Source organism: Gadus morhua, chromosome 16, assembly GCF_902167405.1.
Source record: "Gadus morhua chromosome 16, gadMor3.0, whole genome shotgun sequence".
In the NCBI taxonomy this organism is placed as follows: domain Eukaryota; kingdom Metazoa; phylum Chordata; class Actinopteri; order Gadiformes; family Gadidae; genus Gadus; species Gadus morhua.
This window is the reverse complement of record NC_044063.1, coordinates 5,433,877-5,451,982: the sequence shown is the minus strand read 5'-3', so window position 1 is coordinate 5,451,982 and position 18,106 is coordinate 5,433,877. Positions and strand designations below refer to the sequence as shown.

General features: G+C 45.0%; 2 protein-coding genes across 9 annotated transcripts in view; both read right to left on the bottom strand.

Annotated features, from left to right (window-relative positions):
• mtus2b (microtubule associated tumor suppressor candidate 2b) overlaps nucleotides 1-9,139 on the bottom strand; it is a 29,653-nt gene extending 20,514 nt beyond the window's left edge. For both annotated transcript variants that reach the window (XM_030337081.1, XM_030337082.1), the window contains exons 1-2: nucleotides 9,042-9,139; nucleotides 141-2,072 (exon numbers count right to left, since the gene is read on the bottom strand). In XM_030337081.1, coding sequence (XP_030192941.1) covers nucleotides 141-1,856 — 1,716 coding nt within the window. In that variant the 5' untranslated portion in view covers nucleotides 1,857-2,072; nucleotides 9,042-9,139. The remainder of the gene's footprint in view (nucleotides 1-140; nucleotides 2,073-9,041) is intronic.
• Nucleotides 9,140-12,913: 3,774 nt separating this feature from the next.
• The window catches only part of LOC115561455 (high affinity cationic amino acid transporter 1), a 16,413-nt gene continuing 11,220 nt past the window's right edge, over nucleotides 12,914-18,106 (bottom strand). For 5 of the 7 annotated variants that reach the window (XM_030381531.1, XM_030381529.1, XM_030381528.1 and 2 more), the window contains 6 exons: nucleotides 17,458-17,597; nucleotides 16,059-16,161; nucleotides 15,558-15,763; nucleotides 14,916-15,067; nucleotides 14,539-14,647; nucleotides 13,875-14,163 (listed from right to left, as the gene is read on the bottom strand). In XM_030381531.1, coding sequence (XP_030237391.1) covers nucleotides 13,979-14,163; nucleotides 14,539-14,647; nucleotides 14,916-15,067; nucleotides 15,558-15,763; nucleotides 16,059-16,161; nucleotides 17,458-17,597 — 895 coding nt within the window. In that variant the 3' untranslated portion in view covers nucleotides 13,875-13,978. Of the gene's footprint in view, nucleotides 14,164-14,538; nucleotides 14,648-14,915; nucleotides 15,068-15,557; nucleotides 15,764-16,058; nucleotides 16,162-16,590; nucleotides 16,728-17,457; nucleotides 17,598-18,106 lie in introns of all 7 variants that reach the window. The other 2 variants (XM_030381533.1, XM_030381534.1) reach the window with 2 other exon arrangements.

Sequence of the window (18,106 nt, the reverse complement as noted above, 5' to 3'; positions counted from 1 at the left end):
TGTTTGTTTTCTTGAACTCGTATGTCATCTCACATGGCTGAAGACATGCAAAGGAAGCTCCAAACGAACAACAAAGTTATTCTAACTAAATGGGATTGAAACAGCGGGTGATTGCGCAAATGTGTTCAAAGTAGACTTACCTCTTGGAGATATTTGTTAGACGGCTCACTGTGGAAGTTCTCCTGCTTCCTGCTCCCTTTATGAGGAGAAGAAGAAGAAGGCCTCCCGCTCGAAGTGTCCCCCGGACCCGCTGGACAGTGTCCAGCCTTCTGCATCTCCTGCCGGTACTTATCAAAGAGCTGGTTGGAGGAGCAAAGGACTGCTGCACCCTTCCCCTGGATATGCTCTTTCCCACCAACAGAAGGAGAAGGATGGGCGGAAACTTCACTTGGCACATCTGTCCCTTCTGGTTTGGTCGGAGGACTCTTCCGAACATAGGTGATGATTTTCGGCCGGATGGTTTGGGGTTTCTTAGGGGGTGAGGACATCCTGTGGTCAGACTCCTTCTGTGGAGGGTTGGCGATGGGTTTGGGTATACCACTGTTGAGGCCCGCCTTGGCGGGGGGTTTGACCGAGGTGGTGGACCTGAGAGGGGATTCACTTCGCTCCTGGCTGGGTGCCCTGGTTCTTCCTACCTTGGCGGGAGAACCAGGATCTTTCCTCTTGGGGGAGCTGCTGATCTTGGAAAGGATGGGAGAGACCGGTCGACTAGGGCTTCCCCATGGCTTTCTCCTCTCCAGACTGAATGCATGGCTGTTCTCGAAGGACCCCTGCTTTTTAAAGGAGTTATCAAACGAGCCTTGCTTCTTCAAAGTGCTCTCGAAGGACGGCTGTTTGTTTAATGTTCTGTCAAAAGACTTTTGCTTGTTGACTGATTTGTCAAACGAGGCTTGCTTACTCACTGGTTCTATGGAATACTGAGGATTGTCATTCATATCGGGGACCTCGTCTGCCTGGGTGCTCTGGTCTTTCTTCTTGTTGTTGACCTCGTGCTGGTCGGCCAGTCCATTGAAGCCATCATGGTTCTTGTCTCCTCGATGTCTCAGGTTGAGGTTGCCTCTGTGCTCTTCCGTACCTGGGTTGTGCTGTTTACCTGGAGGAACTTTGTTGTTTATCTGTTGTGCTTCTAGAATGAGGTCCTCGGACAGGACTGAGGTTGAGTTGCGGTTCATGTTCACGTCTCTCCTGTTGAGCGTTGTGCTTATCATGGGGGTGGAGGCGTGGCGGTTCGGTTTGAGGGGGGGGACCTTGACTCTGTCGGAGATAGCGCTGGATGACAGGGTGAGGTCTTCTGAGAAGGTTCGGTAAGGCCCAGTCGTTCGGCCCGAGGTGTCCAGAGCACTGGCCAAGCTCCCGCCCAGACTTGACATACAGGAAACAAACAACTCATTTTCGGAGCTCAAATCTGTCCTGGTGAAGCATTCAGCCATGTCAGGACCGGAAGTATTGGCTCCATGCTCCTTGGGTCCATGTCCTCCCGACCTTCTCTCTGCTTTGTGCTCAGTGTCACCGAGTTTTGTCTCCACCAAGGGACGGCTTTTCTGCTCGGTGAGCCCCTGAAAGTCCTCTCCATCCTCCACCAGGAAGGCCTCTAGCTCCTGGCACTCCAACATCTCAAACTCGGCCAGCTCAGGGTCATCGCACTGGGACTCTGTGCCCCAGATCACCACTTTGTCTTGGGGTCCCGTGTCTGTGGTGAGGATGGACAGGGTGCCCGCGTCCTCTGTAGCACCATCGCCACCACCCTCAGCTGGGAGGTCGTTGGCATTGCTGTCGTCGTCGGCAACCAAAACAGCATGCCCGTTGTTGTTCTTCCCCTCCCCCTTGACGACCGGATCTCCTCGCTCCTCGCTCATCTCCCAAACAACTAGTATAGATCTCACTCTCTGTAGCCTTAAGGAGCAGCTGGAAAATCAATCGTCCTTCGCATCCAATTGCGAAAATTTTTCCTTTTCCTCCCAGAAGGAGCTTGTAATTCCCTCAGTGCCCAAGAGGTTTCACATATCAGCACTCCGTGTAGATCTCCGGTAGGACAACAGTAAAGAAAGGGCACTGGGAAGAGTTTCTTTATCCTATTGAAATTAAAACAGACACAAAAAATACCATTAAACAAGTTATGTTTCTCTGAGGCTGCTTAATAAACACACGCAAACACACACACGCAGCGGTTTTTGTATTTTGTGATGGCTCTCTACTAGCTGTTGGCTAGCAGAAAGTTTTAACATCAGACACTGCCCTATAAACATCAGGGCAGTGTCTGGTGCTAAAGCTTTCTCTCCACCATCAGCATAACCTGGCTATACATCAGCCGGCTGACAGCTTGGGGATTTGCTTCCTGGATAGATGCTAAAAGAGTCTTCCATGTTTTTAATCAGTGAGCAGAGACATCCAAGGGCAACGTTTCTCATATGGTGTGGTGACATCCAGACATCCAGCCAATCTACTGCTCCATCAGAAGGTTTAGAAAACAATCAAGATAGAACTTGTTCTCTAATGATGACTATTATGCAATTCTGTTTGCCGGCTTACTGAATAGTCAATAAATAAAAAGCAGTAAATATTTTTGCACTATAAAAGGTATTTAATTTTGTTTTGTTGAAAAACCAAATATATGGAACCAATTTCATCTATACAGCCCAGGGAAGCCTAGCAGTCTTAATAACTCAGAAATCAGAATGTAAAATATTGTTGATACTATTGTTGAAGGGCCTTATGCAAACTATAAGAGGTTCAGAATGAGAAGCTTTGTCTGCTGAATCAGATATCCTTCTTTTCACAACAACCCAATTTTTCCAGTTATTTTTCTCCCAAAATAATTTTAAGGAAAACAAACGATCTGGATTGGCCCTCTCACGTTCTCACCATCCCTGAACAAATACAGTATACCTATGTATTGTAGTACAACAATTTATGATCCACCCACAGTTCAGCAGACAATATGATCGAGAAGATAGCGTGTAACAATTTTCCTGTGTCACAAAGTGCCTAAGTTAGACAATAAGACAATTAGACAGACATACAATCAATCATAAAGTGTGTACAATATATAAACAGAAAAAAACAGTCCAATCATAAAAACACAAAATATATCGTAGACAGTCTCCAAGTCTCTGTCCTGCACAAGATAATACAATAACAATTCCTGTACAAGATAACACATATAATCACCTACTCGGGGATAAAGGCCTGCTTGTACCTTTTCCTTCTCTGTTGTGATTCCCTATACATCCCGCTTGAGGGTAAGAACAACATTATGTACATGGATCCACACTACAGTATGTACAGAACAGTCCACAGAAGGTTCTACAGTACACTGGGGACAGGAACTGGGGCGATGCCACTCGTGATTCTCTACTTTGTTCTTCCTGTGTTCTTATTTTCTTACAGGGAACATCAGACTGAAGGGACAATACAGAGCACATTACTTTCAGAGAGTCACTATAGTTTGAAATGTGTATCCTTACACACTCAATTTTCCTTTTACTCACATCTTTCTCAATTCAATGTTGTGTTCACAAATTAGGCTTGCAATCCCTTTTGAATTACTGTTTAAATATTAATGATTCTATAATCAATCCTTGTCAAATTATAAGTGTAAGTTTATAAGTGTATTGTCTTACATGAAAATTAATAGAACAACAAGCTGCTTTTACTTATTGCAATTACATGCTTGAGTTTCAACAATACAAGCAAGTAATTACAACATAATTATTATACATTATATTTGAGGAAAATATGTACTCATCATAAACTGCAACAACAGATAAAAAACAACAACAACAACAAACTATCGTATTGTAGAATGAGATGTCTGCCACTTCCAAGTCCATGATCACCCTGACTAGCTGGTTAAATATATATCACCAACATGTGGCTAGCCCAGGGAGTCAGCTCTCTAAACATTTCACACTTGTGATATATGTTCTGCGTTCGGGAAATCCAATTTTCGGGTTTGTCCTTTGATTTACAGTCTGAAAATATAACACACATCGAGCCACAGAATCGGAACAGAACTGTATTTGGCCTTTGAGGTTTTCTCCCCAAATAATCCAAAACCATTTACAGCGAATTCAAAACAGAATCTTATTGTTTTCTGGATAGGATTAGGTTTAGGGTTGCAAATGTTCAAGGAATTAATCTCAGTGCAGGTGTAGTCATGTAGGATAAAAACACGAATAAAAAGACTAAAGTGATAAAATATAGAAACAGAAATATATATTGGGTATATGCAATAGTTGCGATGTAATATGCTCAATTCGAGTTAAAGATACGTGTCATTAATGAGCAGGTCGTAGATCAAAGATGCCTTCAGCCAGACTGCAGATAGTAGGGGCTATGAAACCAGAACTGTCCGGTTGGGAGTCAAACACCCCGTAACCACTCCCCCACTATCCTGTCCCTTAATCGGTGAACACCAAATAATGTCTCCTTCATGGGCAGTAGACCTGCGGTGGGAATAAATGTGCTGTAGCAGTGGTCACGTTCCACTTCACACCCTCTAGATTCCAGCCGCCGACTGGGAGAACATAAAGGGGTTGGGGGGGGGGGGGGGGGGGGGGGGCACTGGCTACACTTGACCCCCTAAAGAGGCGCAGGTAACAGGTAACAGGACCCTCGAGTGCCAGGGGTCCCCGCTAAGCACCTGGGAGCTTGAACACATCATAACAGTCGCTGATGAAGTGGCCCCTGGCTCACTGCGTCGCCTATATTAGCGTACCAGATGTTTTTCGGAATATTAACCACGATTTGGATTTCATATCATTAGCAAGCTGCTTCCATAATCATTTGCATAATCAGCTATATAAATATAAAAAATATTAACAGATGAATGATGTATAAATATAAAACCACTGGACTCTGATTAAAAAATATACACAAATTAACGCAGACAACCCAAAGTGCATTATTTTGGGTTGAGATGTTGGTAAAATTTGAGGAAAGTACTTTGAAGTTCCAGCTGTGATCTATCAGTATGCAGAGCCAAGTATCTTGTTCCAGATGGTCTTCCTCCCCACTTTATGACTTGTGTCTCTAACTATAATGAGTAGACTATAAAACTAATTAGCTATGAAAGCTTGTACGTTTTTGTGGTTATCCGTGTCAAAGGTTTCTGGTGAAATCCTGATTCAGGGCTGATTGTTGAAGTTTGGACAAAAACTGGAAAGAACTTGCTAGAACTTGCTAGTCAAGGCAACTCGTTAATCAGGCTTCGAAACATGCTGTTTACTTTGCTAACCTAATACAAAGAAAGTATTTCCACCGAAAGCGTTTCCTTCAAAGACTTTTAGGAGAAGAGTATCATGCTAAACATCACATAAAGTGTATCAGTTTAGCCCCTTGTCACAACAAATGTCTCCTTCACTGAACCCATGTACAATGGCACCCTTGAAGAACACATCGCCGTCCAAATAAGGCCCACGTCGCCCCATCTCCAACCCCTCTGTCTTGAAGAGAACGTGTCCCCTGGCATGTTGGGGTCGCTGCAGTGGGATCGAAGGGGGCCGATATCCCTTACAGATACAGCAGCCTTCTAAAACGCTGTCACAGCAGCATCTGCAGCCCGGCTGATGGTGTTGCTTTTGCTGATGCTGCTGCTGCTGCCCGGCTGGATGCCTGTCCCCATTACAGGGCGACTCACTCGTTAACCACGCACTACTTAGTCATTTAGCACATGCTTTCATAAAAAAAACGACACGCAGCACGTTTTCAACTAAAATCTAATTTTAGCCGCGCATCTTGGTCGAGGATAACTGCGGGATTATTACCGGATATTGGGGTCTGAGCCCAGAATGTTTGGGCTGGTATAGTCAAACACAGGCCGAATAGAATACACTGCCCCTACTTTACCAAGAATGTGCGATACCCAACGTGTTTATGCTGACGATGAACTCCTTCAATAATGCGATTTGACCAGATGTCCGGATCAGATTGGTGGTGTGAGGAAGAATAACAGACCACAATACCAAGTGTTCAATGCTAGTTTGTGTGTAGAACAAGATATGATTTCATGATAGATATCTTAGGCCAAGGATAAGATATCTCCAATATGGCTCTCTGTGACTGTGTTCAACACGTCCTATATAAGATAAGCAAGAACAAAGAGTTAAAGGCATCAGTAAGCCAACACGCACACACATGCAAACGCACACAAACACACATGCACAAGCACACTCACACATATACATCCTCACACCGCAAACTTGAGAAACCGGTTCAAAGATCCTATGTTTGTTTAAGACACAACATCAGACGATGCTTTGCATTTTTTTACTGTAAGGCGTGCGTGGGCGCCCGTCTGCTATTCCCTGGAGCATGCAGAATCAAAGACTGCAGTGCTGCAATAAATTACAGATTTACAAATTCGGTTTGGCTGCATGGGGATTGAGCATTAGCAACTTGATACTTTAAGGAAGCACTTCACACGATCATACAGACATTTTAACACCAATCCCAGCAACGGTCAATGAGGATTGTCTCTAGGGTCAAAATATCCTTTCCGAGCCCTCGATCTTCCCAAAGAAGAGATGGGGCACAGGGATAAATCGACCAACTATGAGGTTACCCTCTAGTTGGTCGATTTACTCTCTCTCTCTCTCTCTCTCTCTCTCTCTCTCTCTCTCTCTCTCTCTCTCTCTCTCTCTCTCTCTCTCTCTCTCTCTCTCTCTCTCTCTCTCTCTCTCTCTCTCTCTCTCTCTCTGTGTTTTTAGGGAGGACTGAACCGTATGATGTGTTCTGTGTAGGCGGAGGTTGATCTCTCATTCTCTTTGGAGCTCCAGAGGGGACGCTCTCAGCTGCTCTGCCTGACTGAGGAGGTGAGGGGGGGGGGTGGATGGGAAGGGGGGGGAGGCAGAAGGAAAGAGCACGGTAACATAAAGCAAATCTGGTTCGTGTGACCGATGACAGGCTTCCTGGTATGGAAGGGGACGTTTAGCCGCGGTCAGCGCCTCACAGCTTCAGATCAGAGGCATAACCAGAAGCTTATAGCACAGCGGTCAGGAGACCTGGGTGACTGTGCTGGGGAGGTGGTGGTGGAGGGGGATGTAAGATAAGATCAACAGGATGAGCTTGGCATGCAGAGCCAGGGAATCTTGCTTTCCTTGAGTGTACTTCCATGTGAAACTGGACAAGAAGACAGGGCTAAATGTAGCAAAAAAGGATGGGATTTGATCATTCAGGAATTGATGTTCTTTTTGGTTGTTAAGCTAGCACTATGGCTACCGACCTAGCCGGAAGCTAAGCATGGCTGGACTGGTCAATCCTTTGATGGGAGAACAGATGGTGGAGTGGTGAAAGGCAAGTAGGGGTAGCTCATCCCACTGGCCGGTGGAATATCTCTCATGCCCTGGGACACTCATCTCAACGGTAAGGGTGCTATCCCCAGTGTCCGGGCCATATTCCCCAACCTGGCTCTCGTACCAATGGACTCCCCTAATCCCCTAATTAGTGCGGAAATCGATGAGATTCAATTTGGATTGAAATAAGTAACATTGAACTGAATAGTCAAGTCACCTTTCGTCTCCACCTGTTTTAATGGGTTGGATGTGTGCAAAGAGGTGGAGACAGACAGTGATGACGGGGTTAAAGCTGTGAGAAAGACACCAAGGGGTACTCTTTGCTGGTGCTGATTCGGCCCTAGGATGGGCCCTTAGCTAGTCCGGGTAAAGGCCCTTGTTTTGGCCCTTGGTGGATGCAGTAGGGTCTGTTTATTTCCTGTTTCTGTCTGTCGTGGAAAAGCAGCCGTCAGCTACTCCACACCATGTGACGGTGTCATCACCCCCACGCGGCATGAAGGGATGGAGGACTATTATAGCCCTCTCCTTGGCAACAAGCTCCGCCCCACCCCCAACCAATTGGCCGTTCAAATATGACCCACCTCCCCCCCCCTGGTGTCCAATACCTGCTCACTGATGTGTAACATAGAGGCAATCTGTCTCTCCATAGACTGTGTGTGTGTGTGTGTGTGTGTGTGTGTGTGTGTGTGTGTGTGTGTGTGTGTGTGTGTGTGTGTGTGTGTGTGTGTGTAAACCCATGGAAGATGAATTAAGACTACATCTGTTGAATATCCTTTACCAGAAACGGTTATCAGTTGGGATATACCTTAACTAAAGAACGACCTCCTGAAATATTGAAGATGCACTGAAAATGAAGCAGCCTCTCTCTCGCTCGCCCTCTTTTTTTTCTCTCATTCTCCCGCCAATCTCGCCCCGCCCCTGTTTAACCCTTCTAGCAACTCACTCTGTCTCTCTGTGTCACACACACACACACACACACACACACACACACACACACACACACACACACACACACACACACACACACACACACACACACACACACACACACTTGTCCATGTTAATGTTAGAAACAGTTAACCTGCTGACGCAAGACGGTCAATTACTATCTCTACTATTATAAATAAAGGTCACCTTCATCCGAAGATTGTTCCAGAATATCACACTTCTACCACATTTCTCAAATCACATTTCCCTATCTCTCTCCCTCTCCCACTCTGAAGTATGGTCGCTGTACCTCAGTCTGTCTCTCGGCAGGTTGTATTCACATCCCAGCCACAGCTGATGCCAATTACAAGGAACGGTGGGTCCACATACACAACAGCAACACAGGACCGGAATGTAATGACACCTTCTTGGAATAGGCCTACAATTTACCGTGTTTATGGAAACATAAACACGGTTACTATTTAAAGAGATAGTTTGGGGTGTGGGGGTTTCAACCCCCAATAAAGACCCCGCGATGCCCCCCTTCTCACACTGTCATGGTCACGAGCAAATTTTCACACTCACACAAACGCTTGATTTGTATCAGACATGATCCGTCGTCGCGCAAACACCAACGATGTGGGCGTAGAAAAATACTAATTGATCAGCATATCGGCGACAGCGCGTCGCAACAGCGTGTTACCGTGGGCGCATCACATTTGAAAAGGTTAAATTCTTCTGGCTGATTCCAGATAGGCCTTCATTAATGACAAACCCATATTGTCTCTCTTCTTAACATGTGGTATTCATATCATATCTCACCTGTTAAGACTCATACAATCCGTTCAGGAATCGCGCCTTGGGGAGGAATCCCATCGACCAGCAGAGAAGTGTCTGCAGCATCGCTGGAAAACAGGGAGGTGAGGTGCGGACTGTGGAGGGCGCCTCGACGTCCACCTGGCCCTGGGGTTATGTCGCCACCTGGTGGTGGAGCGTAGTCACTGCCCGGTGTTTCATCGGCGAACCAAACCCCCGCGCACCACACTACTTTTAGATCTGTCCCTCTTAAAACGCATGATAGTTACTATAGGCTCGTAAGGTTACCTCAAGATTTATGCTACATACAAATTAAATTACAGACAAGAAGATGAATGTCTATGCACATGATTATCCATTTAGTTAAAATCGATAAGATTCTTGAGTTTGTAAATAATAACTAGTGACAAATGGTCAAATTACATCAGAATTTATGTACACAGAACTTTTAAAATGGTAATATTTATTTACAGACATCGTAACCAGAAAGCTTTGAAAGGATGATACAGAATTCAACCACAATGGACGGATGAAATAAGATCTGTCGTAACATGAAAACAATGTCAGTATGTCAGTTAGTCTGATAAACGATTTGAAACTTGGAACAGATATCCTGTTGATGCAGTTTTTTGGATGTACATTTGACGTGAAGATGCATTGACTGAATGTTTCCCTGAAACATCAGAGAAAACTTCTCCCAGATGTTTAAAAATCATACAGTATCTTTTATGGTAATCTTTATACATTCAAAAACACCACTAGATAAACTACACTGGAAAAAAGTGTTGTTTAACAGCCCCATAGTAACACAACAAAATAGACTGATAAAAGCACCTGAAAGACATATCGACTAGAACTATTTTTTGGTTAGTGTACCGATAAGCTTGTAAATAGCCTATTTATCCATGAGCCATTATTTCTAGCTATGAATGAGCAGCCTTTTTTGTGATCAAAAGAAACAGGCATAATGAAAGGAAAACATAAATAGCAAGAAAAACGGCCAACGCATTTCTTATATATCCCAATTTTTCGACTCAAACTGCAAGAATTCAAATAAAAGCATTTTAAATGTACAATATATACAGCATTTCTGAAATAATGGTTACATTACAATTACATGTAGGGCGAAACTTGATTGCATTAATTTATAATACCCACTGAGGGTACTTATTAACTCTTAACTCTGATTTGAAAAACCACCTCTGTAGTTTCAAATAAATCCAAGTAGCCCAAACACCTTTGGCTCATCAACAGAGAACACAGAAAATGCCCCAATCTAATATCAACCGTCGTTTGGCACGGATCAATAGGCGAAACCCGGGGATAGAATCATAGTGCATTTGATGCTTAGTATTTAATGATAATATATGAGCCGGTTCTGACGCCCACTGACCAAAGCACCAACAGTCCTGTGTTGGACTACTCAGAGATTCCCAACAATGACCGATTCCAGTTGCGTGTGCGCTTTCAATGTACAGTACCTTCTCGCTGACATCTTCTCATTCAGTAACATGATCCAGTTATGGCTCGGTACAATGTACTTTATATTCAGTGCAAGCAATACATTCAGGTAAATGACAGGGCAGTTGCAGAGAACTCATATCCACCAAAACTTGTGCTATTCCTTTTCCATCAAAGGGTCTGTTAACTACGGAAGAGGATTAGGGCCACACATGTAAAAAAAAATTAAGTTCTGACTTTATTCTCAGAATTCTGAGAAAAAAGTCAGAATTCTGACTTTAATCTCAGAATTCTGAGAATAAAGTCAGAATTCTGACATTAATCTCAGAATTCCGAGAAAAAAAGTCAGAATTCTGACTTTAATCTCAGAATTCTGACTTTTTTCTCAGAATTCTGAGATTAAAGTCAGAATTCTGACATTAATCTCAGAATTCTGAGAAAAAAGTCAGAATTCTGACTTTAATCTCAGAATTCTGAGAAAAAAGTCAGAATTCTGACTTTAAAGTCAGAACTACGGGTATCTGTAAGGACCAACCTCCGTGGGAGAGACGCTTTGCTTTATGCAGTAGGAGGAAACCTATGGAAAGACAAGAAGGCCACAATCCGGCCCTAGAATGGCGCGGTAAAAGTGCAAAACCTGTGCGGTTTGGCAAGAATTCCGTACGGTTTTGAATGACTAATAGCCGCGGCTATTAGTCATTCACTCCGGCTATTAGTTATTAACTCCGGCTATTAGTTATTCACTCCGGCTATTAGGTATGCAGAACGAGCCCTCCCTCTTCTTTGCTTGACCACTAAGTTTGAAGGCTGTCTAACCAATCAGTGAAGAGAAATACCAGACTAAAGTAACGCATTGTCGAGACTAGAGCTGCAGTGCCTCCATGTTTCGCCGTAACATAAAGCTGTGTTGTCTTTACTAGTTTCACTACAATGTAATGACCACCATTAGCTAGTGGAAAATACATTTGTGTCTAGTACACTGATATATTTGTATATGTTAGGCTATATATTGAGATGGCAGTGTTCGAAATACCCGTCAATATTCGGGGATGCCCTCATCCCCAGATTGTTCTCGATATGCAGTAGCCAGCTAGGCCATAACATTACAATATTTCATGGATGCAAGCAAGCCAAGACAATAAATCTATATCTATACCCTACATGACAACACACGCACGCACACACACACACACACACAGACACACACACACACACACACACACACACACACACACACACACACACACACACACACACACACACACACACACACACACACACACACACACACACACACACACGTTAAACACACTGGTATAGCAATAGGAGCCTGCATTGGCTAAAGTTGTTGGGATGCACGTTATTTTATAACAGGGAGGGGCAAAGTTGTGCATTACAATGCAAACACGACAATAATTGGCACAGTTCTTGCGCACTCAGAAGAACATGAACTGAATAAATGCCAGGTATATAGCATATCGGAGACAGGCACACAATCAGTGCATTTGCAAATAAGAGCCTGCAGTATGACCGTTCTTGTGACATTATTTAACCATCCATCTACAGCTAATACGATCAGACAGATACATCATTGATCACATATAAGACAACAAGCCCAACATCGCCACGGCAGGTGCGCTCTCTCTCGCACATTCACACAATCACTCCAACTTCTCCAACTCCAAGGCAAAGCTGTTTCACTAAGACCACAAACAACCACAACTAACCAGCCTACATATCCACAACAATGCTCAACAATCAGTTCTATACATTGCGTCTATCTTCTGTTTGGCGCACATGGCTAATGTGCATACTTGCACAGGACTGTCGGCTCCGCTTGTCAAAAAAATAGAACGTATTTGTGAATAAATGCTTTGAATTCTGAATACTGGACTTGGTGAGCTTGGTGAGTTGGCTATGGGACGTGCACTTTTACCGCGCCATTCTAGGGCCGGATTGTGGCTTGCTTGGACTTCCATAGGTTTCCTCCTACTGCATAAAGCAAAGTGTCTCTCCCACGGAGGTTGGTCCTTACAGATACCCGTAGTTCTGACTTTAAAGTCAGAATTCTGACTTTTTTCTCAGAATTCTGAGATTAATGTCAGAATTCTGACTTTTTTCTCAGAATTCTGAGATTAAAGTCAGAATTCTGACTTTAATCTCAGAATTCTGAGATTAATGTCAGAATTCTGACTTTTTATCTCAGAATTCTGAGATTAATGTCAGAATTCTGACTTTTTATCTCAGAATTCTGAGATTAATGTCAGAATTCTGAGATTAATGTCAGAATTCTGACTTTATTCTCAGAATTCTGAGATTAAAGTCAGAATTCTGACTTTTTTCTCAGAATTCTGAGAATAAAGTCAGAACTTAATTTTTTTTTACATGTGTGGCCCTAATCCTCTTCCGTAGTTAACTGACTAAATAGTAAAACATACTAGAACCGGAATATAAAAATGGTTCCAGCAGACTGAATGGTCATCAGAAAGGTTTTTCTTTAGCCAAATTTGTATTGTTTTCCGTGTCTTGCGGTTGAGCATGTTCTTTTAATACGACACGTGGAGCCCGATGGACATGCATGGCTTCGTTAAACTCAGCTCATGATCAGCTGACTGGGTTTAAAAATGGACGCCAGCTGTCTTCCGACTCACAATTCTTCCGGGAGGCAGTTGTTTTTTTTACGACGCCACCTGGGAGAGACCCAGTTCCAGAAACCGACCTCGGAGGAACAAACACACAAGCACCTATGAACCCCTGGCGGCTGACAAGCGTGAGATACTAAACCAGGGGTCACCAACCTTTTTGAACCTGAGAGAACCATACGAAGGGCACCCAGTTCTATACACTCTTCTGCAATAACAAATTCGCTCAGTTTGCCTTTAGTTATATATTATTAATGATTAATGATACTCATCTATGTGAAGACACTGATCATGTGACTGATTTCTCCCAATAATTATCAACAATGACTTAAAAAAGGTGAGAAAGAGTTGTTCGAGAATGAGTTGTGCTATGTTTAGAACAGGCCTGCGGGTGTCATGTGGTCCTTGCGGGCGCCCTGTTTGAACGTTTGAACGATTTTGTAGATATAAACAAACTTAGGGATTTAAGGTTGGTGAATTCGGAGCCCACACACAGGACGGTGGGAGAGTTGAATGTGCCCCTTACAGGCTTGTTCCGTTTGCATGTAAAAGGCACTCCAGAGAGAAAAGAGTGTCTGTGAATACATTTTTTAGCAAACTGCAATTAATTTCTAATCGACCAAACCATTTAGTTCTTTTTAGTAATAAAAAGGCATATGTTCAAGCATTTTTGTACTGATCAGGAGGGCCATAGTAGTGCACAAAGTACCGATTTCAATGCTTTGCCAATGTTTAAATTAGTGCTTCTGAATAGGTCAGGTGTTAATTCACTTTTCCATGATCCATGCTAATTCCATGTTAGCAACACAACTTCTAGGCCGATTAACAAAACCTTGAAAATCATGAATCTTCTTCGTCGTCGTCGTCTTCGGGGGCATGGGGTCGGTTGTTGAGGAACATCTCCTTCTCGAAGGACACGGGGTGTTCGCTGAGCGAGCACGCCGGTTTGTAGCCGGCCCCGCTAGCTCTCGTCAACACGGCCTCCGCACTGTTGCGTATCCCGTAGCTGAAGTAGATGACGAACCCTGAGGGACAGAAAAACATCCCGGATGAGACGCGCTAACAGTTAGACGGTTTACCTCCCCAACAACACCGAGGATAATATTATATATATCGACCAAGCTGATAGCATTCCGTTTGGAAACTGGCGGGAAAACCAAAACAGAACAGGAAGAGAATAGATTGTTTACGTGCCAGCCCAATAATGAGATAAATGAACAGATATTTAGCATTTTTTTAATGCTTTTATGATGGAGTGAGATAGACAGGTATGGGAGAGGGAGGGTAGGACATGCACGGGCAAGAATCAAACCCGAGTCGCTGCGGTAAGGACTCAACGGGACGTGCTCTACCCGTTGAGCCACCCCCCAGATAAACAGATATCTGGATAAAATGGCTACCTAAGACCATCCAGATGGAGAAGCGAAGCCAGGTTCCCTTGTCGAGCTGCATCATCAGATAGATGTTAATAAACATGCTGGCCACTGGGATGAAGGGTAGGAATGGAACCTGGATCAGCAAGAACGGACAAACCAAACAAGGATTCAAAATACATCCACTTATTCAGAGTTTTCTAAAAGAGGAAATGAGCCAATAAAATACATTTTGGGTTTAATGTTCATTGATGGAGATGGTAGCGCCCTCTAGAGGTCATACATCGATTCATGCTTTCTTTGAGCTATATTATACATTTCTATATTGTAATCATTCCTCTCCGAAGTGAAAAATAAATAATGAATAGTTAGTCATTGATCAGCGCTTTAAAACAGGGACGAACCTTAAAAGCTAGCTTGGTCTTGCTCTGTGCCTGCTTCCACACTATCAGGGTGATGGTGAGACACAGCAAGAAGATTATGCCCAGCAGTGACAGAGACCAGCTGGCGAAACCTCCATGCACGGCAATAACACAGAAGACTAACACCAGAACACCTAGAACACACACACACACACACACACACACACACACACACACACACACACACACACACACACACACACACACACACACAAAGATAAATGCAGAGTTCGGCATGATGGCATCGTTCCTCCGCCTTAATGACATGTATCCAAATTAGTCGCTTTGGATAAAAGCATTGGCTAAGTCAGTAGTGTCGTGGCACGATAAATAGCAACAATTTAAGGGAGATCTAATTACCCTCTCTCAAGCATCTGCTTTTGAATAAAAAAACAGGCACACACACACACACACACACACACACACACACTCACACACACACACACACACACACACACACACACACACACACACACACACACACACACACACACACACACACACACACACAGGGACCGAGAGCGGGGGCTAATCTAGCGGTGATAATTCAGAGTGAGGGCTGTGTTCATGACACAAGACAGACGACACAGACAGCCACGAACAGCCAGGTGTGCGTCTCCTCACCGAGGGTGCTGGTGCAGATGTTGACGCTGAAGCCGGACAGCGCGGTGGGCTCGGTGTTGGTGGGGAATAGGAGGTTCCTCAGGGTGAAGCGCTCCTCCGTCCGCGGGAGGAACCCCTCGCTCACCTCGCCCTGTGGGTCCAGCCCGTCCATGTCGTCCTGGGTGTTGGCCGCCTCGTAGGCCCGGCTGGGCTGCTCCGGTTGATACCTTACACACACGCACACACACACACACACACACACACTTAGGAACCACGCAGACGCCATTTCACCTCTTCAAGTGGTCCTTTTGCATGGATATGCATGGTATAATTTTTCATCAATTTTGACCTCTTCTACGGGTTGGTGTGGGTGTGTTCAAGACACCAGGTTTGTGCGTGTGTTGAAGGCACTACGTGTGTGTGTGTGTGTGTGTGTGTGTGTGTGTGTGTGTGTGTGTGTGTGTGTGTGTGTGTGTGTGTGTGTGTGTGTGTGTGTCCGGGTGTGGGCGGAGGTCCACTTACCTGAGCACCAGCACACAGGCAGCCACCAGTGTGTAGGCCAGCAGGGTTCCTATGGACATGAGGTCCACCAGATCCTTCAGGTCAAACAGGAAGGCCATCACAGCTGGAGCCGGAGCAGAGCAGAGGACCTGCCGTTAGCTAAGGACTCCCTCGACGTTCCCTCGCTACACATCCTCATGCGGCCGTCCACTCCGAACAAACTTTATTCACAGGAGCGATTTTTTTGCAAAACTGTGGTCGAAACTCTTGGAACTGTATTGACAACTCGACTCAGAATAAATCGATAAGAGTGTATTCCGATAAACGGAATCAGCCAAGGCTGCCTCCATCGTCCCAACGGAGGCAGCGGGGCAAACCAAAAAAAGTATACCCGCAAAAATCAACACATTTTTGGAGGAGACGGAAAGGAGACAGAAAGGAGGCACCAACAACACACAGCAGATGCCGAACACCGCCGTCACTCCTCCTCCGTGACCACCGCCCGCCCCCCCCCACCCTCTCCACCAGAGGGCGCCGAGCGAGGCCCACCTACCAGACATGACGCCGGCGGCCATGGTGGCCAACAGGGGTGTCTTGCGCTTGCTGACACGGGCCAGGAAGGAGAAGAGCAGGCCGTCCCGAGCCATGGCATAGATAATACGAGGCAGAGGGAACATGGAGCCAAGGAGACTACGCCCAAGGAAGGAAGGAAGGAAGGGGGGGAAGGAGGGAAAGAAGGAAGCAGTAAGGAGATGTAGATGTAGATGGTGTGTATATACGCCACCTCTGGCCACCCACACAAGGCCTCAACGACGGCCCTAAACTCACGCCTGGGAAGTAAGAGTCCTGACAAATCTCTGTGTGTTTCTGTGTTCACGCGCACACACAAACGCTGTGAGCGTTTTGGTCAGGCCAGCGCTTTGAATAGACTAAATACCGTTTTATTTTAATCTACTATGTAAATGAAGGGCTAAAGTAAACTTAATGGTGTTGTTTTTTTTGTTGGATTTAATTAAACACATTTAATTGTGATTGGAAATATTTTATGATGATTAAAAAGTAAGGGCATTATCATACATTTCCAATAAATCTCTTCGGATTTGTTGTTATTATTGAATTGGATTGTAAGATCATAGATTCCCACTTATATGCACAATAAATGCCATATTAAAAAGTTATCTCCCGTGTATGGGAGTAGGTTGAGGGCAGACGTTGAACTCTTGTGCGTGACGGGAAAGAGAGCTGCCCTCGTTAATAGAGTTAGGGGGAGAGATGGCGCACAGGCGTGTTGTGACAGTGCAGAAGCGAGTTAGCGTTAGCCATTCACAGTCAGCGTGAGCCATTAGCATAACCCGTTAGCATTATCAGGTCGGATTACCTGTTTGAATTAGCCATTAGCATTAGCACGCTCAGGGCTCACCTGCCACGATGCCGGATGCTAGGGTGGCGATGAGGGGTGTTTTGGTCCGGCTGTTGATCTGGGCCAGACCCTTGAAGAGCAGGCCGTCCTCAGCCATAGCCCAGATCACCCGAGGCATGGGGAACATAGAGCCCAGCAGACTGGAGGGGTGGGGGGGGGGAGAGAGAGAGAGGAATAGAGAGAGTGAACGGTAGAGGGCAGAGAGGTGAACGAGAGAAAGGGGGGGGGAGAGAGAGAGAGAGAGAGAGAGAGAGAGAGAGAGAGAGAGAGAGAGAGAGAGAGAGAGAGAGAGAGAGAGAGCGTAAGAGAGAGACAGAAAGAAAGTGAGAGAGAGAAGCATGCCGACATGCAGGTCGATGTCACGCCGTTAGACGCGGGGGGGACACAGGAAGTGAGATAACCTTGGTCGAGTCTTATGAATCAGTACTTCAGTATGCATCCTCATTTACAAAGGATTAATTAAGGTAAGGAGTTAAGTTCAAGTTAAGGAGCGATTTAGGCGTTTTAGCTTGTTATGCGTGTTGGTTATTTCATGTCTCGTGCGTGCGTTGATGTCATGTTTGCCATGTGGCGAAGTTCCCATTTATTATTGCCTCACAAATGTTGACCGAACAACGCCACTTCACAAGTGCAGTTTAACCTTTTCATT